Here is a 26233-nt window from a genome sequence, read left to right as displayed (position 1 = left end):
TTTGGGAAACCGTGCTAATCAACCATATCCCTGTAGTGAACATGTACACTCCCCCTTGTGGAATTAAAGGGAATAGACTGGTGTAAAGAACATTGAACTCCCTTGGTCTTGCATGCACCAATCCAATCCATCTGTGGGAGTGAACAGGTGTACGCTCCTGGAAGAAGGGTAGAGAATCGGTATACAAGCCATGATTTTCATGAATACACCTGACTATTCTAAAAAATGACCTGACACTATATTATGAATCAGTTTGTAGTTTGTTTAGAAATCTGGACAGCAGGTAGGTTTCATAAAGGTTCAAATTGGTTCATCAAAGCATTTCAAAAATGTGTTTTGTGCTAAACATGATCCCCATATCTCCCTTAAACTAGCATGCATCATTTAAAACACAATGCTAAAAAAAAAAAAAGTATACACAACTGGCCAAAACTGGCAAGAGGCTACGTGTATTTATTAATAGTATGTACAATGTATACCATCATAAAGTTGACATAATATATTGACAAAGTCAAAGTATGAATATTGCCCCTGCTTATTTGAGAGTTGTCTCTTGATAATCCATTTTTTTCTCATCTTATGAATCTCTCATTTTATTGATTTCATTTAGTTTAATTTAATTATTCTCTATTAATTATCCTTAAAGTGTATCTGAGGCACACAGGGAAAACATGAATAAAATAAGCGTAAAAAAAAAAAAAATGAATACAACAAAAACATCAAAACTATCATATTTACTTATGTGGGTGTACATATCTATAAAAACATTAACTACATGATAGCATTTTGTTTGAGCCAGGAGAAACTAAGAATTGATGATTTATCTTGATTTTCCTTGAACAGTGTCACTGTGGAAAGTCGGTTCTCTATCTCCCTGTCTGTAGTCTTGAGTGTTAATGGATTCACTTATTCTCTTGCTTTTCCAGCCCATCACTCTATTCCCTCAACTGTCACTTTTTTCACCCTGTCACAGAGACACACAAATCTACTGTAGCACAGAAAATCCATTTTAGGGATATTTGGGACTTCTGAGTAAACAAACGAAAAACAGAATTGTCCAATAACTACCTCTCCCCCATTTAGCTCAAGGGATAGTTTCTCTCAGAAATTAACATGTACTGTATATGTGTGTGTGTGTGTTTTAGTTTAGCAGATGTGAGGATTTTATTGAATTTGGTCACGTCTTTTACGGTGGTTCCAATGACATATGGTACTCGAGTGTGTGCTGTGTACATATCAGTTGTGGGTAGTGTTGGCATTTGTTTGTAATTCTGGTGGACCCTTCCTGCATACAATGGGATTGGTAACATGTCAAATTGCAAGTGGCATGTGTGTGTGTGTCTGTGTAAACTCATACCTAATTGGCGTTATATATATATTATGTACAATGTTTCAATGTGTATGTGTACATCTTTACGTACAGTGTGAATACAGTGTGCAAACTATGTGTACCAAAATGTGAGATGTGAATACTTTGTATGATCAATAGTGTGTGTGTGTGTGTGTGTGCACGCATGGCTCAGGTAACTTGTCAGTTCCAGATCTTGAGGAAGCTGTCCCAGGACCCAGTGGCCACCGCCATACCATCATCAGTCACGCCTAGACAACTCACACGATTGTCATGGCCAGCTAACACTCCTGACACAGAGAGGGACAAACAAATGTCATCAGGTGTCATAGTTAGCCATCTTATCACTACCCCATCTAACAATATCCCTTCGTGGAGAGTTGAATTAAACTTTACTGAGATCAGCTTGTGAATTGAAGTCTAACATTGCAATAAAATCTGAAGATATACCATTGTCTTTTCAGTTATCAGTCATGGGTCTGATGAATAGTCAGAAACAACAATGACAGCCACTCCCTCCTACTCCACTGACCTGCTCGATCTCCCTTCATGGCGTCCCAGATGTTGCAGTTGAAGTCGTCGTAGCCGGCCAGCAGCAGCCGTCCGGATCTGGAGAAGGCCACGGAGGTGATGCCACAGATGATGTTGTCGTGAGAGTACAGGCTGAGCTCCTGGTCAGCGCGCAGGTCAAACAGCCTGCAGGTGGCGTCGTCGGAGCCGGTGGCAAAGGCGCTGCCGTTGGGAAAGAACTGGGAAAGAAAAAGAGAGGGAGGGACAGACATGGTAGATCAGCTAGCCATGCACCTAGCATTAGGTACATTAAACACTAAGCATTAGCTAGTGCAGCTAACATGAAGGACTTTGGGAACAGTGACATGTCTATGGTATCCTGGCTTAATGCCATGACATGAACCAGAAAGCATGTCACAAGTGTCTCCCAGCTTGTCAGCACACTCACACAGACTGCGTTGATGTCAGACTCATGGCCCGTGAACGTCTGTCGGCACATGCTGTCCCTGATGTCCCACAGCTTAATGGAGGCGTCACAGGCTCCGGACACAAAGGTGCGGAAGTCTGGAGACAGGGACAGGCTCATGACGTCACCACTGTGGCCCGAAAACACTGTGGTCTGCTGGCTGGTCTCGATGTCCCACAGCGCACTGGGGGAGAGAACAGAACAGGGACCCACTGGATTTAACAACTGTTATTAGACCATTTTAAGTGTAAGTTTGGGTTAGCTCATAGCTAGTACCAGTATAGACCAATTTCACACTAAGAAAATATATACAGTACCAGTCAAAAGTTTGGACACACCTACTCATTCAAGGGTTTCTCTTTATTTTTACATTGTAGAATAATAGTGGAGACATCAAATCTATGAAATAACACATATGGAATCATGTAGTAACCAAAAAAGGGTTAAACATATCAAAATATATTTATATGATGTCTTCACTATTATTCTACAATGTAGAAAATAGTACAAATAAAGAAAAAACCCGGGAATGAGTAGGTGTGTCCCAACTTTTGACTGGTACTCTATATCTTTTTTGGAACTCAGGTCGGGGTCTCAACTTACTGTTGAGAGTTAGAATAATAGAATACACAAGGTGCAATTGGGACATGTGGTTGTGGCCATGCGCAATTAGCCCATGTCAGCAAAACACTTTTAGCTGGCCGCTAGACTCATTTACCAATCTATCTAAACTTGTAGTAAGCATGGTTGAATTACAAACCGTGGTGGGACTAATTGATCATCAGTTATCATATAAAAACTGCAAACATCTTCCTCTACCCTATGGCAAAATGTGTAGGAATTGCAGGAAATTAACTTTACAATTAAAAAAATAAGTATCTTCGCTGTCACGAGGGGGGATGCTAAAATGTGGGAGGTATAGTATATTTATATTTGCATTCTCCATCAGCCTTGGTAACTAATCCATCAGGACTCACCAGGTAGTGTCTCCTGAGCTTGTGATGATTTGATTGTCATCGATGAAACGGCAACAGGACAGGTAACCTGTAGCACAAATAAAAACATATATTAGAACACTGACTGCAGCATATCAATGCATGTTACTCCTACAGAGACTTAACTACAACAATACTCATGCTACAGAATATGACTCATTTGAAGCCATAGGTGAGCTAGCACTGTAACGCAGCTAAGGGACATTCTGTCTCAGGTCGTTATAATTGTGTTGCCCTGTGACTAATTAGCCATGTGAATTAAAGTCATCCTTGTTTGGAACCTGGGGCTCACCGAGGGACAGGGGACAGGCAGGAATACACAACTGAACTGCATACACAACCATATGTAGTGCCACAGGGGAAGTTAAGAGTCAGGGAGGTTCAAATAAAATCACATAACCTAGCTAAGACACTTCCATGGTTTCTCAAAGGAAAATTAACACAAAATCCCTCAAGCTTTTTGTCACATAGGTATTTGTGCAGAAGTGCTTCTTCACCTGTGTGTCCAGGTAATTCCCTGCTGACCCTGACGTTGCCCTCACGGGTCTTCAAGCAGTAGATGGAACAGATGTTGTCCAGACCTCCACAGGCCACGTAGTTACCAGAGGGGGCATACGCACAGGTCATCACCCAGGAGGAGCGCAGCGGGATAGCATGCATCTGGAGGGGGGGGATAAGAGTTGGTCACTGCGTCACAGAATAAAGGCATGGCCATGGAGAAGGACAGTAGCATCACAACTGGGGCCAGGCATGAGTCCTGCTCCAAGTCCAAATCCAGACAGAGCAGAAGTAGCACAATAATAGTCCATTGTGCTTCCCCTATACTGAAATGTGGGGGTCTTTTCTGGGTGCCGTTGCATAATGTCATTTACAATGTTTGAATGTCAAAGTGAGTCTGGGTGGTTATGATGTAAGCAGATTATGAGATGAGTCAAACACACATTCCTAGTAAAGGAAGGTCTTTAGTATGCTCCCATTTAACTTCCAATTCCTGAAGGCAGACAGTGAGGCAACCTAGTCAGGCCTCTTGGGGAGATTGTTATTGTTATTTGGGTGCAGCTCTCACCTTGTTAGTGGTGTAGCTGTCCCAGATGATCAGTTTTCCATCTTGAGAGGCGCTGACCAGGAGCCTGCGGAGACAAAGAGGTAGAACCATTGTATTATACCTACTCAAAACAAGCACAGCTTGTACCACCATGAGTGAGAGTGTGAAGAGAGAGGGACAAGCCCCCTAAGGGGTTGGCATAACGTTACACCCACCTAGAGTCTGTGCCCCAGTGCATGGCATAGATCTTAGCCAGGTGGCCACGGAGAGTGCGCCTCGTCCGCATCTGAATCCTCCCCACTGGATCCAGACCTGCTGTTATCTGGTTGACACACAGAAAAGTATTGTGAAGACAAGTTCATCACAGGGTTAATGTGGCAATGTAATGTACTGTAGGCTATATTGTATGTCGGTTATAATCATGGTGTCTTTTATGTGGGCATGTGTGTTACTTACCTGTGTTAGGGTTGAGTCCCCACATGCTTTCCTGGCATCCTAAGAGACAGAGAAACAGAGAGTGGTTAGACAAGCATTAGCACTCTCCCTCAATCTTACCCAGGTCAACCTCCCACCTCTCCATATGGTTCATTAGGCCAACTACCTTTTCCACCAACCCCCTTCTCTCCTAAACCCAATGGTTTTACTGCTTTATTTGAGATCATAAAGCATCAGAGTAGGACTGCTGATCTAGGTTCAGGTCCTTCTGTCCATATCCTGTAATCTCACTCTTTATGATCTACAGTAAAAGGTAAAACTGATCCTAGATCAGCACTCCAAGGCTCTGGGACTTTGTAAATGTGGGCCCAGATCAGTGACATTCTGGCTGCGTTTACTCAGGCACACCAATTTTGATATTTTGCACAATTATGGGCAAAAGAGCTGAACTGATTGGTCAAAAGATCAATTAGCAAAAAAAGATCATAATTGGGCTGCCTGTGTAAACGCAGTCTCTCTACAACGCTTGGGTCGTGTTCCGCTGCTCAGACGTTGCTGACGCATGCCTGATCTTACTTCGCCTGGATAGGTATTTTATGTGTCAGCTAACGATATCATATGTTATGGTAATCTAGTGCCCGACTGCAGTGCACAGTTGATAAGACACGCAACCATTGGTTGATGCATGCAACGTGTGAGCAGGAGAACGCGGCCATACTCTTATCTGGTTCCTAAGTTGTTCCGCCTCCTGACGCAGCTGCTCCAGCTCGCTCATTTTGGATCCCTGGCCTCGTCGATATCCTCTGTTACTCAAACAGTCACCTGGTGGGAACAAAGGATGGAAAACAGGATGAGAAGTGAAACTTAAAACCGTCCAAGAGAAGAAACGTCAAAATAGAATGATGGACAGTGCCTGCGTCAGAACAAACCAATCATCCCGCTTGTAATGTAATATGTGCTATGTTTGGTCATGACATAGCATGCGTATCAGGTTGAATAATTTGATTGCAGTGTTATCATGGTGAGTAATTGACTCAAACTACATCAGAGGTCTTGTGGTCCTCTGCTGGTCTCAACCTGATCAATGGGTGTGATCTGATCATAATCATTTTGGCATATTTCATCCGGAGGATAGTTGTTTTACACCATCACAAACATGGCTGCAGAGCGGCAGCTAGATTGAGTAAATTGGGTATATAAACTGTAAAATAATACTTAATTCGGTATTTTAAGCGCATGGTTTACCAACATAGCACATGTAAAATATGGAAAGCTTGTAATCTGTATGTTTATGGTTGTACAGCCTTGTCTGGTTTAACAGTGGAGAATAATCTCTAATCTGGTATAATCTGAGAAAGCGCTTCATCATTTAATGGGCTCTCTTTGATATCCACAAATGACTTAACGCACAGAAACAAGATTAGGATTACTGCATGCAGCATTTATTATTTATTACAGACACATTGAACAAAATGTGTGTGTTTGTTGTGTTCTTAAAGCAGTTTTGAATCTCTATTTAGCATAGCTATCATTCAAGGAATTTGGCAGTGGAATATTTCCATAATTACCATGTTATTGCCTGTTTCTTACTATATTTTTTACAACGACTTGTTAATGATTCAACATTCCAACGATTATGGTCGATTCTGGTAGACACAAAATGTCAATTTGTTCAATCTGCCGTATCAAAACTAATGTTTCTCTCTTTAACAGCCTCACGTACTAGTGATCTATGTTGTTCACACATTACATTTACAAAATGAAGGCATACTGTGCTCTGAAAACTATTTTACAGCAGGATCTGGATCACCTAGTGAAATATCCTCTTGAAAATGGCTGATACTAGCATTATAACATACTACATTTCCAAATTACTACATTTTCCCCCCGTTAGACACACGTTTCCAAACCTCGGTCCTGGGGACCCCAAGGGGTGCACGTTCTGGTTGTTATCCTAGCACTACACCGCGTCACAGGATCACGTTTGGGAAACACTGCACTAGACCAGCAGTTGAAGTCGGAAGTTTACATACACCTTAACCAAATACATTTAAACTCCGTTTTTCACAATTCCTGACATTTAATACTAGTAAAAATTCCCTGTCTTAGGTCAGTTAGAATCACCACTTTATTTTAAGAATGTGAAATGTCAGAATAATAGTAGAGAGAATGATTTATTTCACCTTTTATTTATTTCATCCCATTACCAGTGGGTCAGAAGTTTACATACACTCAATTAGTATCTGGTAGCATTGCCTTCAAATTCTTGAACTTGGGTCAACGTTTCAGGTAGCCTTCCACAAGCTTCCCACAATAAGTTGCGTGAATTTTGGCCCATTCCTCCTGACAGAGCTGGTGTAGCGTAATCAGGTTTGTAGCTCGCACATGCTTTATCAGTTATGCCCACAAATGTTCTATGGGATTGAGGTCAGGGCTTTGTGATGGCCACTCCTGTACATTGACTTTGTTGTCCTTAAGCCATTTTGCCACAACTTTAGAAGTATGCTTGGGGTCATTGTCCATTTGGAAGACCCATTTGTGACCTAGCTTTAACTTCTTGACTGATGTCTTGAGATGTTGATTCAAACTATCCACATAATTTTCCCTCCTCATGATGCCACCTATTTTGTGAAGTGCACCAGTCTCTCCTGCAGCAAAGCACCCCCACAACATGATGCTGCCACCCTCGTGCTTCAAGGTTGGGATGGTGTTCTTCGGCTTGTAAGCCTCCCCCTTTTTCCTCCAAACATGGTCATTATGGCCAAACAGTTCTATTTTTGTTTCATAAGACCAGAGGACATTTCTCTAAAAAGTACAATCAGCCTTTCTGAGCGGCCTTTCAGGTTATGTCGATATAGTTCTCGTTTTACTGTGGATAAAGATACCTTTGTATCTGTTGTCTCCAGCATCTTCACAAGGTCCTTTGCTGTTGTTCTGGGATTGATTTGCACTTTTCGCATCAAAGTACATTAATCTCTAGGAGACAGAATGCGTCTCTTTCCTGAGCGGTATGACGGCTGCGTGGCCCCATGGTGTTTATACTTGCATACTATTGTTTATACAGATGAACGTGGTACCTTCAGGCATTTGGAAATTGCTCCCAAGGATGAACCAGACGTGCGGAGGTCTACCATTTTCTTCTGAGGTTTTGGCTGATTTCTTTTTATTTTCCCGTGATGTTAAGCAAAGAGGCACTGAGTTTGAAGGTAGGCCTTGAAATACATCCACAGGTACACCTCCAATTGACTCAAATGATGTCAATTAGCCTTTTAGAAGCTTCTAAAGCCATGACATTGTTTTCTGGAATTTTCCAAGCTGTTTAAAGGCACAGTCAACTTAGTGTATGTAAACTTCTGACCCACTGGAATTGTGATACAGTGAATTAGAAGTGAAATAATCTGTCTGTAAACAATTATTGAAAAATTACTTGTGTCATGCACAAAGTAGATGTCCTACCCGACGAGCCAAAACTATAGTTGGTTAACAAAATATTTGTTGAGTGGTTGAAAAACGAGTCTTAATGACTCCAACCTAAGTGTATGTAAACTTCCGACTTCAACTGTATAATTGTTACCATCACATTGTTACCATTACTGTCATATGTATATACTGTGTTCTAGTCAAGGCTCATCCTATATAACTACTGCTGTACACGTCTTTTCTATTCATATACGGTCCATACTCTCTACAGTACACACCATTATATACATATACAGTACATGTCAAATGTTTGAGCTCTCATTCAAGGTCTTTTTAAAATATTTTCTACATTGTAGAATAATAGTGAAGACATCAAAACTATGAAATAACACATATGGAATCATGTAGTAACCAAAATTGTTAAACAAATCAAAATATATTTGAGATTTTAGATCCTTCAAAAGTAGCCACCCTTTGCCTTAACATCTTGAACACTCTGGGCATTCTCTCAACCACCTTCCTAAGGACTGTTTTTCCAACAGTCTTGAAGGAGTTGCCACAAATGCTGAGCACTTGTTGGCTGCTTTTTCTTCACTCTGCGATCCAATTCATCCCAAACCATCTCAATTGGGTTGAGGTCGGGTGATTGTGGAGGCCTGGTTATCTGATGCAGCACTCCATCGATCTCCTTCTTGGTCAAATAGCCCTTACACAGCCTGGAGGTGTGTTGGGTCATTGTCCTGTTGAAAAACAAATGATAGTCCCACTAAGCACAAACCAGATGGGATGGCATATCGCTGAAGAATGCTGTGGTAGCCATGCTGGTTAAGTGTGCCTTGAATTCTAAATAAAATCACCCACAGTGTCACCAGCAAAGCACCGCCACACCATCTCCTCCATGCTTCACGGTAGGAACTACACGTAGAGATCATCCGTTCACCTACTCTGCGTTTCACAAAGACACGGTGGTTGGAACCAAAAATCTCAAATGTGGACTCATCAGACCAAAAGGACAGATTTCCACCGGTCTAATGTCCATTGCTCGTGTTTCTTGGCCCAAGCAAGTCTCTTCTTCTTATTGGTGTAATTTAGTAGTGGTTTCTTTGCAGCAATTAGACCATGAAGGCCTGATTCACGCAGTCTCCTCTGAACAGTTGATGTTGAGATGTCTGTTACTTGAACTCTGAAGCATTTATTTGGGCTGCATTTTCTAGTTAACTCTAATGAACTTTTTCCTATGCAGGAGAGTCCGAGTCAGGGTCTTCCTTTCCTGTGGCGGTCCTCATGAGAGCCAGTTTCATTATTGGGCTTGATGGTTTTTGCGACTGCAATTGAAGAAACTTTCAAAGTTCTTGACATTTTCCGGATTGACTGACCTTCATGTCTTAAAGTAATGATGGACTGTCGTTTCTCATTGCTTATTTGAGCTGTTCTTGCCATAATATGGACTTGGTCTTTTACCAAATAGGGCTATCTTCTGTATGCCACCTCTACCATGTCACAACAAAACTGATTGGCTCAAATTCATTAAGAGGGAAATAAATTCCACAAAGTAACTTTTAAAAAGGCACACCTGTTAATTGAAATCCATTCCAGGTGACTACCTCATGAAGCTGGTTGAGAGAATGCCAAGAGTGTACAAAGCTGTCATCATGGCATATGGAATCTCAAATTTAAATATATATACCACTGGACTGGATGTCATTAGGTGAATGCACCAATTTGTAAGTCGCTCTGGATAAGAGCGTCTGCTAAATGACTTAAATGTAAATGTAAATATTTTAATACATTTGTTTAACACTTTTTTGGTTACTACATGGTTCCATGTGTGTTATTTCATAGTTTTGATGTCTTCACTATTATTATACAATGTCAAAAATAGTAAAAAATAAAGAAAAACCCTTGAATGATTAGGTGTCCAAAATGTTGACTGGTGCTGTATATATACACTATATATACAAAAGTATGTGTTGTATGTGTTGACCCCCTTCAAATTAGCCACACCCGTTACTGACAGGTGTATACAATCAAGCACACAGCCATGCAATCTCCATAGACAAACATTGGCAGTAGAATGGCCTTACTGAAGAGCTCAGTGACTTTCAACGTGGCACCATCATAGCATTCCACCTTTCCAACAAATCAGTTCGGCACATTTCTACCCTGCTAGAGCTGCCCCGGTCAACTGTAAGTGCGATTATTGTGAAGTGGAAATGTCTAGGAGCAACAATGGCTCAGCCGCAAAGTGGTAGGCCACACAAGCTCACAGAACCGTCAAGTGCTGAAGCGTGTAAAAATCCTCTGTCCTCGGTTGCAACACTCACTACCGAGTTCCAAACTGCCTCTAGAAGCAACGTCAGCACAAGAGCTGTCAGCAGGGAGCTTCATGAAATGGGTTTCCATGGCTGAGCAGCCGCACACAAGCCTAATTTCATCCATGCGCAATGTCAAGCGTTGGCTGGAGTGGTGTAAAGCTTGCCGCCATTGGACTCTGGAGCAGTGGAAATGCGTTCTCTGGAGTGATGAATCACGCTTCACCATCTGGCAGTCCGACAGACTAATCTGGGTTTGGCAGATGACAGGAGAATGCTACCTGCCCGAATGCAGTGACAACTGTAAAGTTTGGTGGAGGAGAAAAGGGAAAGGATGCATTCAACTGAAATGTGTCTTCCACATTTGACCCAACCCCTCTGATTCAGAGAGGTGCGGGGGGCTGCCTTAATCGCCATCCATGTCTTTGGTGCCCGGGGATAATGGTCTGGGGCTGTTATTATGGTTTGGCCTGGGCCCCTTAGTTCCAGTGAAGGGAAATCTTAACACTACAGCATACAATGTCATTCTAGACGATTCTATGCTTCCAACTTTGTGGCAACAGTTTGGGAAAAGCCCGTTCATGTTTCAGCATGACAATGCCCCTGTGCACAAAGCGAAGTCCATACGGAAATGGTTTGTCGAGATCGGTGTGAAAGAACTTGACTGGGCTGTACAGAACCCTGACCTAAACCCCATTGAACGTATTTGGGATGAATTGGAACGCCGACTCTGAGCCAGGCCTAATCGCCCAACATCAATAGCCGACCTCACTAATGCTCTTGTGGCTGAATGGAAGCAAGTCGCCACAGCAATGTTCCAACATCTACTGGAAAGCCTTCCCAGAAGAGTGGAGGCTGTTTTAGCAGCAAAGGGGGGAGCAAATGCCCATGATTTTGGAACGAGATGTTCGACAAGCAGGTGTCCACATACATTTGGTCATGTAGCGTATTAATATTCTAGACTCCAACATTGCTTGTTCTGATATTTCTTCATTTCTTTATTTTTGGGATTTGTGTGTATTGTTTTGTTAGGTATAATGCACTGTTGGAAATAAATGCATAAGCATTTCGCTACACCTGCAAAATAAAGCCCACGCGACCAATACAATTTGATTTTCACAGTTGAATGTGACTGACAATAATATGGTAGGCCTGTTTGTATTATATTTTGTGTGCAGCACTACTTTAAATTCACCAAAACAGTATTTGCTGTACCATGCACTTCCATATCAATATGCTTAGCACTATAGGTGTGTTTTTGATCACATGCACAAAAAATTTGAAATTGGACCCAGGGGTAATAAGTAATCCTCCCATCTACATCCAACCCAGAGAGAGAGAGCGAGAGAGGTTTCACATTCAAATCCTATCCCAAATTGGGCACTAGTATTTACATGAGTTGGTGGGCCTATTCAAATCCGTTAGACACCGATGAAATACCTCTGACCATTCTACTCTGTTTTGCACATTAGATTTGCATCACTGTCAATACCATACCTCTGTCGGTGGCGGTGCAACGGTACTTGGAAAACACAGATATTAAAAAAGAAAATGCCTTCACAGACAGGTAGACTGCCTGTATCAGGTAGTATCACAGGTAGACTGTAGACTGCCTGTATCAGGTAGTATCACAGGTAGACTGTAGACTGCCTGTATCAGGTAGTATCACAGGTAGACTGTAGACTGCCTGTATCAGGTAGTATCACAGGTAGACTATAGACTGCCTGTATCAGGTAGTATCACAGGTAGACTGTAGACAGCCTGTATCAGGTAGTATCACAGGTAGACTGTAGACAGCCTGTATCAGGTAGTATCACAGGTAGACTGTAGACTGCCTGTATCAGGTAGTATCACAGGTAGACTGTAGACTGCCTGTATCAGGTAGTATCACAGGTAAACTATAGACTGCCTGTATCAGGTAGTATCACAGGTAGACTGTAGACTGCCTGTATCAGGTAGTATCACAGGTAGACTGTAGACAGCCTGTATCAGATAGTATCACAGGTAGACTGTAGACTGCCTGTATCAGGTAGTATCACAGGTAGACTGTAGACTGCATGTATCAGGTAGTATCACAGGTAGACTGTAGACTGCATGTATCAGGTAGTATCACAGGTAGACTGTAGACTGCCTGTATCAGGTAGTATCACAGGTAGACTGTAGACTGCCTGTATCAGGTAGTATCACAGGTAGACTGTAGACTGCATGTATCAGGTAGTATCACAGGTAGACTGTAGACTGCATGTATCAGGTAGTATCACAGGTAGACTGTAGACTGCATGTATCAGGTAGTATCACAGGTAGACTGTAGACTGCATGTGTCAGGTAGTATCACAGGTAGACTGTAGACTGCATGTATCAGGTAGTATCACAGGTAGACTGTAGACTGCATGTATCAGGTAGTATCACAGGTAGTGTTCACATTTTGCATATATTCCTCTAATCCCAGTGCGTCAAAGTTAGTTAGCATTACCTAACACTCACATCACATGTTCCATGTTTGTTATTAAAGGCTTCCAACTTCACATGCACAAACAACCAGAAACATCCACATCATCACCATCTACTAGGCTTGGGAGACGAGCAATTAGCTGGGTCATTGTTCCCTGGGGGAACCTCCAACCAGATGGATCACACAGCACTAATGGAAGGCGACAGGAGGAAATTAGTGGGTCCCAGTCTCCTGGCACAGCTGCTCATTTAGCCAATAAAGCACTAAAGGGGGTGGTGGTGGTGCATCATCACCAGAGACCAGGGTGGGAGAGGAGAGGAGTGGGCATCATGAAATGTGATGAGACGCAATCGCCCATTGACATCATCAAATTTCTTGGACTTTGTTATCACAATGCAATTCACCTCATCAGGTAGTAACCAAACCAATCCCATGTTGTCTGGACACAAATTCCTGTTCCTACCCCTTGCGCAAGAAAATCACTGTATGAGAGGATTTCTGGTAGAATTTAAGTGTTTGTCAACTGTTAAAATCATTTAGAAAGCTGTATAAAAGGACACAAAACCCAGAGCACGGCTGGATGAAATGTTCCTTATTGAATACAACTGGTTGTGGACCTCTACTCAGGTGTGTGGGGGGCGGGGGGGGGGGGGGGATACAGGGGTGCACAGGTTGTTCTTGATACTGTAGACTGAAGGCATCATTTACATAAATAAGTGTTGTAGGCCTATTGCAGATGTACAACAATTGTAAAATACACAGCAGACAAGATATTAAAGTGCCCCATCTAGGCCAGGATGGGTTCCACACAGTTCCTCTAATGAATTCTCTGGGAATGGAATGCTATATTTTAACGCTGACTTTAATCTGTATATGTAATAATTGTTAAAATGGTGCTGCTGTAGCCAATCTTATTCCAATCCACATGTGCGCAGGGCCCTGAACGCCCATCACAAAGAGACAGATTGCTACAGAAGGCCTGATGATGGAACACTGCTGAATAGTGATGATGATATATAGTACCGAACAACCCACGTGTCCAGTGCTTAGAATATGTGGGCTAAAATGTAACCATAATAGCTCTTTAAGCCTTTTCTCAAAGACAAGAGATAACCAATGATAATTGACCTAAACTATGGGTCAAAGACATGCTTCTGATTTAGAAGAATTATGCAAAATGACAATGTGGCCACACCCCTTATGTTCATGCACAGTAAATGATAGGCCTACTGGTCTATTCGGTTGATATTTCACAGAGAACCACGACTGGTAAACTCATATTAAGCACATTATATTAGCGTTATTGGATTGGTGTTCGGTATAAATTTTCTAGAATTCTAAACAAATTCCTTGCATTGAATGTGAAATCCATTTTAAGGTCAGATAGCAGCATAGACACTGTAACACAGCCCTCCCTGATCAACAAATAGGTTGCCTACATCGGCCTTGCGGCGCAACTCAGACGGCTACTCCCTCACTGCAAGCAACAGTAGCCTAGGCTACCCACAAATGTATAGAGCTACTTGACATATGTAGCAGTTACTTGATGAATTTAAGGCCATAATTCGATTATTACAGCAGTGAGCCATGGGCATTCACGGTTAATGGCACTGACACCCTGGCAACCCTGGCATTTTTCCAAGCCGCTAAATATGCAAACGCTTAAGGGGTTGTCTATTAATATAGGTTATCGTAATAATGTACAGCAAGTTATGCTATATGCAGATATAAAACAATTTGTACAGTGGGCATGTTTGTCCATATGTATATATTTACCAAAAAATACAGATGAAAAACAATTTAATCGAAATGATGAGCAGTCATGAATAGGCCCATCATCATCCAGCCATCTTACATCCAAGACAATTCTGACAGCATTTTATAATGGATGGCTACCTGTTAGTTAATGCTTCCGATGAGGTTGCTGGTCTTTCTCGAAATAATATCTGGATGCAATGTTTCAAAAAGGCTGGGGGTGTTTATTGGCCCCTTTTTTCTTTAGAAAACAAAATAGGGACAAAAATATGTAGATATTTTCAATATCCTCTCTGCTCCTTGTCTTCTAGATTCTTGCTCAGAGTATCTCCAATGTAGGCTGTACAAATAAATATTAAAGATCGAAGTACAGAGACACCATATCTCCGTTTGATTGGACCTCTTGAAAAGATGAGATCTGCTGTTGTGTTCCCGTTTCCTCTTCAGAATGGTTTGCCTTTTTACGCCCGAGACCTTCATAAACTCGAAAACATCTTTGTTGGAGCGAGTTGAACACAATTGCAGTCTGTCCACGCATCAAAGAAAAATGCACTGAACCTTATGAAATTAATAAATGGGTTTTCTATGCTCCGCTTTTCTCTTGATTGTATTTTTCGTGATCCTCGCTTCCTTCCTCCCTTGCTAGTTCGCGGATCTCTTCCTCCTCCCTCTCTCCCTCGCTTCGTAATGACCGCCGCCTCCTCGTCAAAAATGAATTATTAAATCAATTGCAAAACACAGGCTTAAGCTCTTGAGAGAAAAATATAAATACAAATTAAAAAGTGCTATCTTGCCGGAGGTACAGGAAACCCACCCATCGGTACACAAATAAATAAATAAAATAATAGCATGCAATAATATATAGTCACATGAGGTGTTATTTTATTTTTATCTCTAAATTGCAGAATTCTAATACATCTCACACAATAACGTAGTTTCAGATTAAATCTGCGCTTGCTAACGTTAGATCTCATAAACACGATTCAACCACACCCATTTCGGGCTGTACCATTTTAGAACCCCCCTCTGGTGTCTTACTGGATACGGGTGGGAGGACTGTCAGAAGGTCCTCGGTCTACTGCAGATTTAGATCATCACAGGGTCGCGTTTGTCTACTCTATGATAACCCTTTCGCGTCGTAGTTAGTGACTAATCAGACTATCCCTCGGTGCAGTGTGGCTTATAGCGTTAACTACTTCCACTAGCCTACAGGAAAATGACTGCCCACCCACCAAGAACCAAATAACTGTTGAAGTTGCTCCAATGGGCCTCAACTCATCACTCAGTATAGCAGATTTCTTACTTCTTCCCCGTCACTTTTTGATTAAACTACTTGTGTAATTAATACCTCAGAGTAACCTAATTACTCTGGAGATGTAACTAAGGGTTCCTTTAATTATTTTTAGAATTAGCAGATGTGTGTCTGTGAGAGAGAAAGTGCAAGGCCATAGGCTGGTGAGAGCTGCTGGGGTTTTATCAAGCCATGGTTTTATATTCATGATAGGGAGTAATCCGCTCATTTCGAAATCATCTGTCTGTCACATTTTTTTTTTTTTTACTTTTGCTTTATTTACTGTCATTGACTGTGTGAACATTACAGTGCGATGGAGAGGTCAGAGGCCTGTGTACACCACACAAATACACACAATACAGAATACACATGTCATTTGCATAATAATTATATTCTTATAGGCTATATAATGCATTTTTAAACTGTCATTGAACTGTATACACTTTAGAGTATGATAGAGAGACAGAGAGGCGTGCACATGCACACACACACACACACACACACACACACACACACACACACACACACACACACACACACACACACACACACACACACACACACACACACAAACAAACACAATATGCATAATCATTATATCCTTCTATTGTAATGCATTTGTAAGACAGGAGTAAACTAGAAACAAGCAGCTGGTTCTAAATGGCCATATAGGCCTGATAAATATATTCTCTGGTTTAACTGGAGTAGACCATTGTTCAAAATTGGACCAAACAAACCAATAATTCTTATTTATAATAATGACCCCAGGGTAGGGGGAAACCTAGGCCTTCGATCAGTCAAAATTGCTGTTTATTCAAAGAAAGACAACAACAAAAAAGATTGGATTTCCTGAGAGAATGCATTTTAATCAACAAAACAATAACAAAAAAGCTCTCAATTTCTATATAAGTATGCTTACTCCCAGCTAAAACAATATTTTTGGGGGGTCTTACCCCAGAAACCCAGTGACTGGTTTTGGTTGAATTGGTGTCGAGACCTGCCATAGTCTGTGGATAGGTGAATGATCAACACACATCTACATAATACAGTAGACTACCTTCTTTGGGTCTGGTTGCAGTGCACTCAGTTTCAGACAAAGGGGTGATAGGGCTTGGACATGCAAGTTAGTGAAACAGCAAGGCAGCAATATTAGAGGCAGGGACGAGCCTCCTCCCCCTACACAAAGTAAGACAATGGTACATCCCACCTGCCCTGTCCCTCTGCAGGCCCCATAAGGGACTGTAGTAAATGAGGATAGGTTGCCTAGCAACAGCAAGGGCTTGAGCAAAGAGATGGACACAAGGAGCCATATATCCACAGATTGAAAAGACGCATGCATGCACATATTATACGTGCCACTAAAAATGTCTTACTTCAACTACTCAGAAGCATACATCGTCAGATTTTTTAGTTCCAATAGGGGTTCCCCTTAATCAGAGCAAAATCCACACATAGCCCTTTTCTGCAGTCAAATTACCTTTAGTGGCCTCATGGGTGGAATGTCATTAATATTTTTCATTATTTCATAATGAATAAACATTTGTTTATTTTTAATGCTAGAAATCCAGTGTTTCTATGTCAAACAGTTTTGTTACATTTCAGTCTTCTGTGTTGTATATACAGTGTAATATTGGCATGCAAACTCAAAATTGAATATATTTCAACTCTGCAGTGCATTCGGAAAGTATTCAGACCCCTTGACTTTTTCCACATTTTGGTACGTTACAGCCTTATTCTAAAATGGATTAAATATTTTTTCCCCTCATCAATCTACGCCCCTCTGCCCCATAATGACAAAGCAAAAACAGGTTTTTTATTAAAAATAAAAAACACAAATACCTTAATTACATAAGTATTCGAACCCTTTGCTATGAGACTCGAAATTAACCTCAGGTGCATCCTGTTTCCATTGATCATCCTTGAGATGTTTCTACAACTTGATTGGAGTCCATCTGTGGTAAATTCAATTGATTGGACATGATTTGAAAAGGCACACACCTATCCCACAGGTAGGTCCCACAGTTGACAGTGCATGTCAGAGCAAAAACCAAGTCATGAAGTCAAAGATATTGTCCGTAGAGCTCTGAGACAGGATTCTGTCGAGGCACAGATCTGGGGAACGGTACCAAAACATTTCTGCAGCATTGAAGGTCCCCAAGAACACAGTGGTCTCCATCAATCTTAAATGGAAGAAGTTAGGAACCACCAGGACTCTTCCTAGAACTGGCAGCCCGGCCAAACTGAGCAATCAGGGAAGAAGGGTCTTGGTCAAGGAGGGGACAAAGAACCTGATGGTCACTCTGACAGAGCTCCAGAGTTTCTCTGTGGAGATGGGAGAACCTTCCAGAAGGACAACCATCTCTGCAGCACTCCACCAATCAGGCCTTTATGGTAGAGTGGCCAAACGGAAGCCACTCCTCAGTAAAAGGCACACGACAGTGCTCTTGGAGTTTGCCAAAAGGCACCTAAAGGACTCTCAGACCATGAGAAACAAGATTCTCTGGTCTGTAGAAACCAACATTTAACTCTTTGGCCTGAATGCCAAGCGTCATGTTTGGAGGAAACCTGGCACCATCCCTACGGTGAAGCATGGTGGTTGCAGCATCATGCTGTGGGGATGTTTTTCAGTGGCAGGGACTGGGAGACTAGTAAGGATTGAGGGAAAAATGAATGGAGCAAAGTACAGAGAGAAAATGAAAACCTTCTCCAGAGAGCTCAAGACCTCAGACTGGGGCGAAGGTTCACCTTCCAACAGGACAACGACCCTAAGCACACAGCCATGACAACGCAGGAGTGGGGTTTGGGACAAGTCCCTAAATGTCTTTGAGTGGCCCCACCAGAGCCTGGAGAGACCTGAAATAATCTCTGGAGAGACCTGAAAATAGCTGTGCAGCGAGGCATCGCCCCATCCAACCTGACACAGCTTGATAGAATCTCCAGAGAAGAATGGGAGAAACTCCCCAAATGCAGGTGTGCCAAGCTTGTAGCATCATACCCAAGAAGACTCGAGGCTGTAATCGGTGCCAAAGGTGATTCAACAAAGTACTGAGTAAAGGGTCTGGATACTTATGTAAATGTGACATTTCCGTTGCTTTATGTTTAATAGATTTGCAAAAATGTTGAAAAAACTGTTTTTGCTTTGTCATTATGGGGTATTGTGTGTAGATTGATGAGAAAGAAAAAACTATTTAATCAGTTTTAGAATAAGGCTGTAATGTAACAAAATGGGGCAAAAGTCAAGGGGTCTGAATACTTTTCGAATGCACTGTATATGGTACAGGTGTCATCTTTTATTTTAAGCCCATAACCACGTGTGTGAGGTGTATACTTTTGTTTCAAAGTAGATTTGTTTGAGGCTACCAGGAAACACTCTGTGTTACCCTGATTTAGCCCACAACAGTAAATATGCTTTATGTAAAAAGGCATGGTTAGCTGGAGTAAATTCCAAAACTGGGTGACTGCTCTTATCTTTTGACCATAAAGCTTTTCCTGATTAAACCTTTAGATAAACACAATTGCGGATTTTGAGCTCCATTTTTGCATGCAAGAAATGTCCAAAGTCCAAGAGGCTGATTTGATGTTCAATTCTTTGCTTAAACAGTGGGTGGCAGTGGAACATTTAACAAAACATAGAGACCACAATTGTCCTAAAATATAATGTATTCCCATTTTAAGAGAATGTCACCTACTAGTCCCTGGAGCCGTTGTTGGGTCACATCAATATGAAGCTTTGTTCCCAAGGACACTGAATGCAAGAGTATGATAGGAATGGCCAGTGCCATGTATTTAGAAAGTTGGGCCAACTTTTAGAATTTTGAATATTGTTCTAGTTCTAGACATTCAGTTAAATATCATTGATTAAATATTCCTCATGTGATGTTAATGGGGAGTTAACATGGCTTCCATACAGTGTTGAAGTGTCATGTGTTGGATTCGGGCTAAACTTTGAGCATTGATATATTAAGGACATGAAAGATCAGACGCATAGTATATAAAGGAGAGATCTGTAGAAAGACAGAGTGGCTGTGGAATGTACTGGGTGGATGGGAGAGAGTCACGGGAGTGTGATAGGTGATACGAGAGGACATCTGTGGATTAGGCAAAGGAGGGGTTGAGGTCAGGAGGTCAGGTCAGATCCCCTGAAGGGAGAAATAATGGTTATATTATCATGTTACCCTCTTCCTGTGGAACCATAAGATGTAAGGATTGGAGGGAAGGAGGAGTGTCTAAACTGGAGTATATATACTTGTGATGATGGGAACATGTCTTTGTCTGAATTACAGCTGTAACGACCCTTTGGGAAGAATTAAACTTGGTTAAGCTTTTCTAGTGTCTGTGAGTTATTTACTCTGAAAAATAAGAACCTAACACATGTAAATGTATCATATTGCAGAAACTGCATTGGCCCAGCTTTCTAAATACATGGCTCTGGGAATGGCTAATTGCAGAACAAATGAACAGACTCATTATTGGCCTTTCTCACCTGGAGGGATTAAAAAACATGATATGACAGTGTCATAGTCCATCAAATAATGTCTCTATGTGATATTCGAGGAGCTAGCTAGTTATGTTAGGTGCATTTGGGCTTTTTTGAAAAGATATAGAGAATCCCACCTATCATCCTAGACCCGTAACATCTGACCCTCTGTCAGTACTAGACCTATACTATACTTTCCCCTATTTTAGCTGTCTCTCTATGCTGTTATGTAAGTAATGCTGGTTAAAATGACTGTATGGTCAATGCACGACATGGGGTCTGTCTGCCCTCTGCTAGAACTACAAAGCCCACAAAGCTCCTCCTCCACTGTACCTCGTTTGACTCCATAACTAAGCGACACACAAAAGTTGTTGCATGGTAAGGGGTGCCAAATACATCTCATTATTGTAATAATTATTTGAATATTCGTTGACCTCAAACGCTTGTATTCAATGGAGAGAGTTGCTATGTTACTAGCCTCATTTCATAATATGCATAGCCATCTCGAGACAACTGTTATAAAGTGTTTTTTCTCAAAGTTGCCCGGGATGACACGTGTCCTATTTATATCGGTACACTCTTAACAATAAAAAAATTAGGACATTTCTATTTGATCAAATAAATCTCACGTAGAAAATAGGGCTCCCTAGTGGTGCAGCGGTCTAAGGCACTGTATCTCAGTGCTAGAGGTGTCACTACAGACCCTGGTTCGACTCCAGGCTGTATCACAACCGGTCATGATTGGGAGTCTCATAGTGCAGCGCACAATTGTCCGGGCTAGGGTTTGATCGGGGTAGGCCGTCATTGTAAATAAGAATTTGTTCTTAACTGACTTGCCTAGTTAAATAAAAAATGAATCCATACATTTTTTTGTTGACCAAATTCGACACTCATTGACCTCCATACAAAAACTCCTTGCTTGGAGGGAGAAACAACGAAAAACCGCCACCTGCTGGAGGGAGAGAGATCTTCCACCGAGTTGGGCGTCTCTCTTCCACTTTATCTCTGGGTGAGCTGGCAAACAAGAAGTCCAAGAAACAGGATATAATCACAGATACAAGAATGAGCCAGATATTTCACCGGATGAAATATGTGAAACATCTGGTTGGCATTTCAACTACCTACCAAATATGGTGATGAGAAGAAGCCCAGTGGCAAGCAGTGGGAGAAGATGTGGCGAAATGGGATTTTGGCGGACATTCTGCAAATTAATTGATGAAACATTTGATCTCCACACAGTTTTCTGTTTCCAAAAGTAGAATCTGTAACGTAGACTTTACCCTTTGTTTCTAAAAATGGCATTGTTTAGAAGGAGCGCAAAGGCGAATTGAGTTATTGCACACGCGCACTTCACAGCGTAGGCGTTCCCGAACGGAAATATGCAAATACATGCTAGAACGCGCCAATAGGACCTCGGTAGCTCGTGTTTGGCTCAGCTCACCGCCTTGCTTGTTCTGCCCACTATGATTAATTTGCTTCCATTTGAAAGGACAGGCTCTGGTCAATTATAAAAATTGGGTTAGTTATAAAAAAATATAGACTTTGCTACGCTACTAGCCTCATCGACTGTGCCGTCGGGCTCCAGATTGATATAACATATGGTGTGGTTAGCTGATATTTAAATACATATTCAGGCATTGTAACATCTGGTATGCGTCAGCAACGCCTGGGAAGAGGAACGCGCCGATAATCTGCGCAGAAATGTTTTGGGGTTTCAGGAACGAACGGTTGAAACATTGCAGGGAATAGGCCTACTGGCCGCGAATGTTCCCTCTCCCAGGCCCCTGAGCCTGTGCAGGGATGTGATATCGATCGGTATGTGACTGAAGGAGTGGGATGCGTTATTGTTTATTTATTTTTCTTTTTTTATGTCATTTTTCCTGAAATATTTTTCCCCACAGTTCACTACTCCGTACAGTAGGTGGCGGAAATACAGTTTATAGTTGTGGACCACAATTTGTAGTCTGCATGGCTGCCATAAAACCTCAGAGAAGAAGACGAAAGGTGAGCTAGCAAAACATATAACACAAGTTATTACCACGTTTTTGAGTAAGAACATCCGAGAAACAAGTTGACTCAATGTATGGGTAATTTAGTTGTTTGATTTAAAAACTTTAAAATGACTGTAACTCGTGTATCATGCCAGAGCGGCTAGCTAGATATTTAACGTTAGTTAGCTAAGTAGCGGAGTTACGTAGCTAACGCTACCTAGCTAGCTACCTTACTTACAAAACAAGGACTGAATCCTGAGCCTCTTGTTGTAGCTTGCTTATTAGAACTGTTGGGAAACGTCCCATCTAGCTAATCACTACCATGAGTCTGACGATGGAGGCCAGTGTCTCTTTCCTCCAATATGAACTTGCATCGACCATCGAACGGGCAGTAAGGTGTGCAGTTGAAACCGTTTTAAAGGAAACTGCCAGAGTAGTCGGCATCAAAATGACCGCAGCTCGGACTGCTGCTGCTGAGTCTCATCGGGAGAACCAAAGTTTGAGAGAGAGACTTGAGCTATCAGAGGGTGAACTCAACGCTGTACGGTACTACATGACAGCAGCCGAGAACAACATCAAACAGTGTTTACTCCTTAATCACAACCATCCTAGATCAGGTACATTAGGTCCTGGTACGGGGAGTCCATCCAGCATGCTGAATAGGGGCACGACCCGTGTGCCCAAGTCGTTTCGAGCCTCATCCACAAGATCCCAGTTTTTGAAGTCACTCCCTAGTGTAGGTCTTTGCTTACCAACAGTGCAGCATGAATGGCCCAGGAGCAGCTCAAGCTTGAGAGGAATACGGACATCCTCCTCCACTGTCTCTTGCTCCAATCCTTCACAAACATCCAAAGCGCCACAAGTAGAGGTTGAAAGCTCACCTCAACACACTGAGGAGGATACAGAGGATCAATTCTACATCACGGATGATGGAGTTGTAGAGAAAGGTAGGCTTACGCCGGACACATAGACATCAATACTTGCATGCACTCAATAAGTGAAAAGTATCCTGCTCACTGGTCATGATCATGTCATTCATCTCTTTCAGAGTACAAAGTCAGTGCAAGTGGATCAGAGGACTCTAGAAGAATTCCACACGAGCAGGAGGGGGAAACAGTGGCAGCAGAGGTCCCTCACAGAACCTCTATTACCAACTTTGAGTTTGAGATGGGTCCGAGTCACCCAGCAGGCAATGTGAATGACCTGGGCCTGATCCAGGTGCTGGATGAGGTGCAAGAAGTCAAAGGAACAGTTAAAATTGAAAACGACCCTGAGTTACCTAGTATGCTGGAGTCACATCTCCCTGAATCATCACAACTGCCGCCACAGATGCCAACTCAAATCGATAACCATGATGGTGACAATGATGGTAACTTCATGGGCTTTGTCCCACCTATTGTAGGGGACCCTGTACTTATTGGGGCTTTTGAAGTCAGAAGGGAGAGCTCAGATAAGGTGCATCGCTGCAACGTGTGTGGCCGGGGCTTCCGTCGCTTCTACTGTCTGAAGACACACCAGCGCATTCACACGGGTGAGCGGCCATATCCCTGCAGGTATTGCGAGAAGCGTTTCCGCCACCTGGACAGTCTGCATAAGCACCAGCGCATCCACACTGGGGAGAGGCCCTACCGCTGTGCCCAGTGTGGCTGCTGTTTCAGAGAGCTGGGCCAGCTCAAGAAGCACAGGCTGACCCACTCACCTTCCCCCACCACACCCCACCCGTCATTGTCTTTACTTCAAGCAGGGCCCTCATACACATGGCCACACCTCCACTCACAGTCCCCGGATTCCTGATCAGGATGGATTTGGTACACATTCATACACACGTTTGATAAATGTGATGTGATGGAGATATTATTTGTGTTAAGGTCATCCTAATCAGAAGTTAATATTATTAAATTGATAATGTAGACAAGCTGATTGTGTATAGAGTCATATTTATTCTAATATATATTCTCTTTTCTACTTGTTCACAATTTTCTTCATTTGCATAAAAGGGTGTTCATTATGTTGTCATAGATATGAGAGGTTTGCAGATTCCACCTGGAAAGGTTTATAGAGCCATTTGGCATCAAGGGTTGATTTCCATTTACTTTAAAAATATAATTTTTTGTATAAAATGGAAATACAGAATACTTGAGCTGAGTTGGGAGCACAAGGCAGAAATCATTGGTGTATTTTTGTTGGTATCACATCACCATTGTCAACAGTTAAATGCCATAAATAGCCCATATCAGGGAGGTGATATGTATTTTAAATTATTCTTCTGGTGTATTGTTTTTATATTGAACTGTGTGAGTTAGTCTGTTCAATTTGAACAGCAATGCATTTACATTAAGTTTTTGACAATTTACCAATAAAAAGTGACACTTTCACAGTATTATTTGATTATTTTGTTTAACCTCTATGGGTTCAGTGTTTCCCCCCTCCTGCGGGATGGTTGAGCTAACGTAGGCTAATGTGATTAGCATGAGGTAAGTAAGTAACAAACAAAAACATTCCCAGGACATAGACACAGTTGAAGTCGGAAGTTTACATACACCTCACCCAAATACATTTTAAACTCAGTTTTTCACAATTCCTGACATTTAATCCTAGTAAAAAATTACCTGTCTTAGGTCAGTTAGGATTACCACTTTATTTTAAGAATGTGAAATATCAGAATAATAGTATAGATTTATTTCAGCTTTTATTTCTTTCATCACATTCCCAGTGGGTCAGAAGTTTACATACACTCAATTAGTATTTGGTAGCGTTGCCTTTAAATTGTTTAACCTGGGTCAAACGTTTCAGGTAGCCTTCCATAGCATTCCACAACAATAAATTGGGTGAATTTTGGCCCATTCCCCCTGACAGAGCTGGTGTAACTGAATCAGGTTTGTCGGCCTCCTTGCTCGCACACGTTTTATCAGTTCTGCCCACAAATTTTCTATAGGATTGAGGGCAGGGCTTTGTGATGGTCACTCCAATATCTTGACCTTGTTGTCCTTAAGCCATTTTGCCACAACTTTGGAAGTATGCTTGGGGTCATTGTCCAATTGGAAGACTCATTTGGGACCAAGCTTTAACTTCCTGACTGATGTCTTGAGATGTTGCTTCAATATATCCACATCTTTTCCCCTCCTCATGATGCCATCTATTTTGTGAAGTGCACCAGTCCCTCCTGCAGCAAAGTACCCCCACAAAATGATGCTGCCACCCCTGTACTTCACGGTTGGGATGGTGTTTTCAGCCTTCAAACATCCCCCTTTTTCCTCCAAACATAATGATGGTCATTATTGCCAAACAGTTCTATTTTTGTTTCATCAGACCAGAGGACATTTCTCCAAAAAGTACGATCTTTGTCCCCATGTGCAGTTGCAAACCATAGTCTGGCTTTTTAATGGCGGTTTTGGAGCAGTAGCTTCTTCCTTGCTGAGCGGACTTTTAGGTTATGTCGATATAGGACTCGTTTTACTGTGGATATAGATACTTTTGTACCTGTTTCCTCCAGCATCTTCACAAGGTCCTTTGCTGTTGTACTGGGATTGATTTGCACTTTTCACACCAAAGTACGTTCATCTCTAGGAGACAGAACGTGTCTCCTTCCTGAGCGGTATAACGGCTGCGTGGTCCCATGGTGTTTATACTTACGTACTATTGTTTGTACAGATGAAGATTGTACTTTCAGGCGTTTGGAAATTGCTCCCAAGGATGAACCAGACTTGTGGAGGTCTAGATTTTTTTTGCTGATTTC

At 42.0% G+C, this 26233-nt stretch overlaps 2 protein-coding genes across 2 annotated transcripts; one reads left to right on the top strand and one right to left on the bottom strand.

Annotated features, from left to right (window-relative positions):
* Nucleotides 1-437: 437 nt before the first annotated feature.
* LOC129868489 (guanine nucleotide-binding protein G(I)/G(S)/G(T) subunit beta-2) lies at nucleotides 438-15738 on the bottom strand. The gene is made up of 10 exons (XM_055942515.1): nucleotides 14880-15738; nucleotides 5518-5621; nucleotides 4821-4859; nucleotides 4580-4686; nucleotides 4386-4449; nucleotides 3817-3979; nucleotides 3302-3368; nucleotides 2307-2508; nucleotides 1881-2097; nucleotides 438-1638 (listed from the first exon to the last, which is right to left on the bottom strand). The coding sequence occupies exons 2-10, from the start codon at nucleotides 5572-5574 to the stop codon at nucleotides 1532-1534; spliced, it is 1023 nt and encodes a 340-aa protein (XP_055798490.1). The 5' UTR covers nucleotides 5575-5621; nucleotides 14880-15738; the 3' UTR covers nucleotides 438-1531.
* Nucleotides 15739-21903: 6165 nt separating this feature from the next.
* Nucleotides 21904-24877, top strand: LOC129868484 (zinc finger protein 467-like). Its single transcript, XM_055942504.1, has 2 exons — nucleotides 21904-23444; nucleotides 23546-24877. The coding sequence occupies exons 1-2, from the start codon at nucleotides 22820-22822 to the stop codon at nucleotides 24289-24291; spliced, it is 1371 nt and encodes a 456-aa protein (XP_055798479.1). The 5' UTR covers nucleotides 21904-22819; the 3' UTR covers nucleotides 24292-24877.
* Nucleotides 24878-26233: the final 1356 nt, after the last annotated feature.

This window comes from Salvelinus fontinalis, chromosome 13 (genome assembly GCF_029448725.1).
Source record: "Salvelinus fontinalis isolate EN_2023a chromosome 13, ASM2944872v1, whole genome shotgun sequence".
Classification (NCBI taxonomy): domain Eukaryota; kingdom Metazoa; phylum Chordata; class Actinopteri; order Salmoniformes; family Salmonidae; genus Salvelinus; species Salvelinus fontinalis.
The sequence above is the reverse complement of the archived record's forward strand: the minus strand, read 5'-3'. Positions and strand labels throughout refer to the sequence as shown.

What these genes read in the sequence shown, in the direction of transcription:
- LOC129868489 (XM_055942515.1), bottom strand. Translation starts at nt 5,574, where the DNA reads ATGAGCGAGCTGGAGCAGCTGCGTCAGGAGGCGGAACAACTTAGGAAC. An exon ending in AACTTAGGAACCAGATAAGA is followed by an intron (nt 4,860 to 5,517) that starts GTATGGCCGCGT and finishes TCTGTCTCTTAG; the next exon opens with GATGCCAGGAAAGCATGTGG. An exon ending in GGGACTCAACCCTAACACAG is followed by an intron (nt 4,687 to 4,820) that starts GTAAGTAACACA and finishes TGTGTCAACCAG; the next exon opens with ATAACAGCAGGTCTGGATCC.
- LOC129868484 (XM_055942504.1), top strand. Translation starts at nt 22,820, where the DNA reads ATGAGTCTGACGATGGAGGCCAGTGTCTCTTTCCTCCAATATGAACTT. An exon ending in TGATGGAGTTGTAGAGAAAG is followed by an intron (nt 23,445 to 23,545) that starts GTAGGCTTACGC and finishes CATCTCTTTCAG; the next exon opens with AGTACAAAGTCAGTGCAAGT.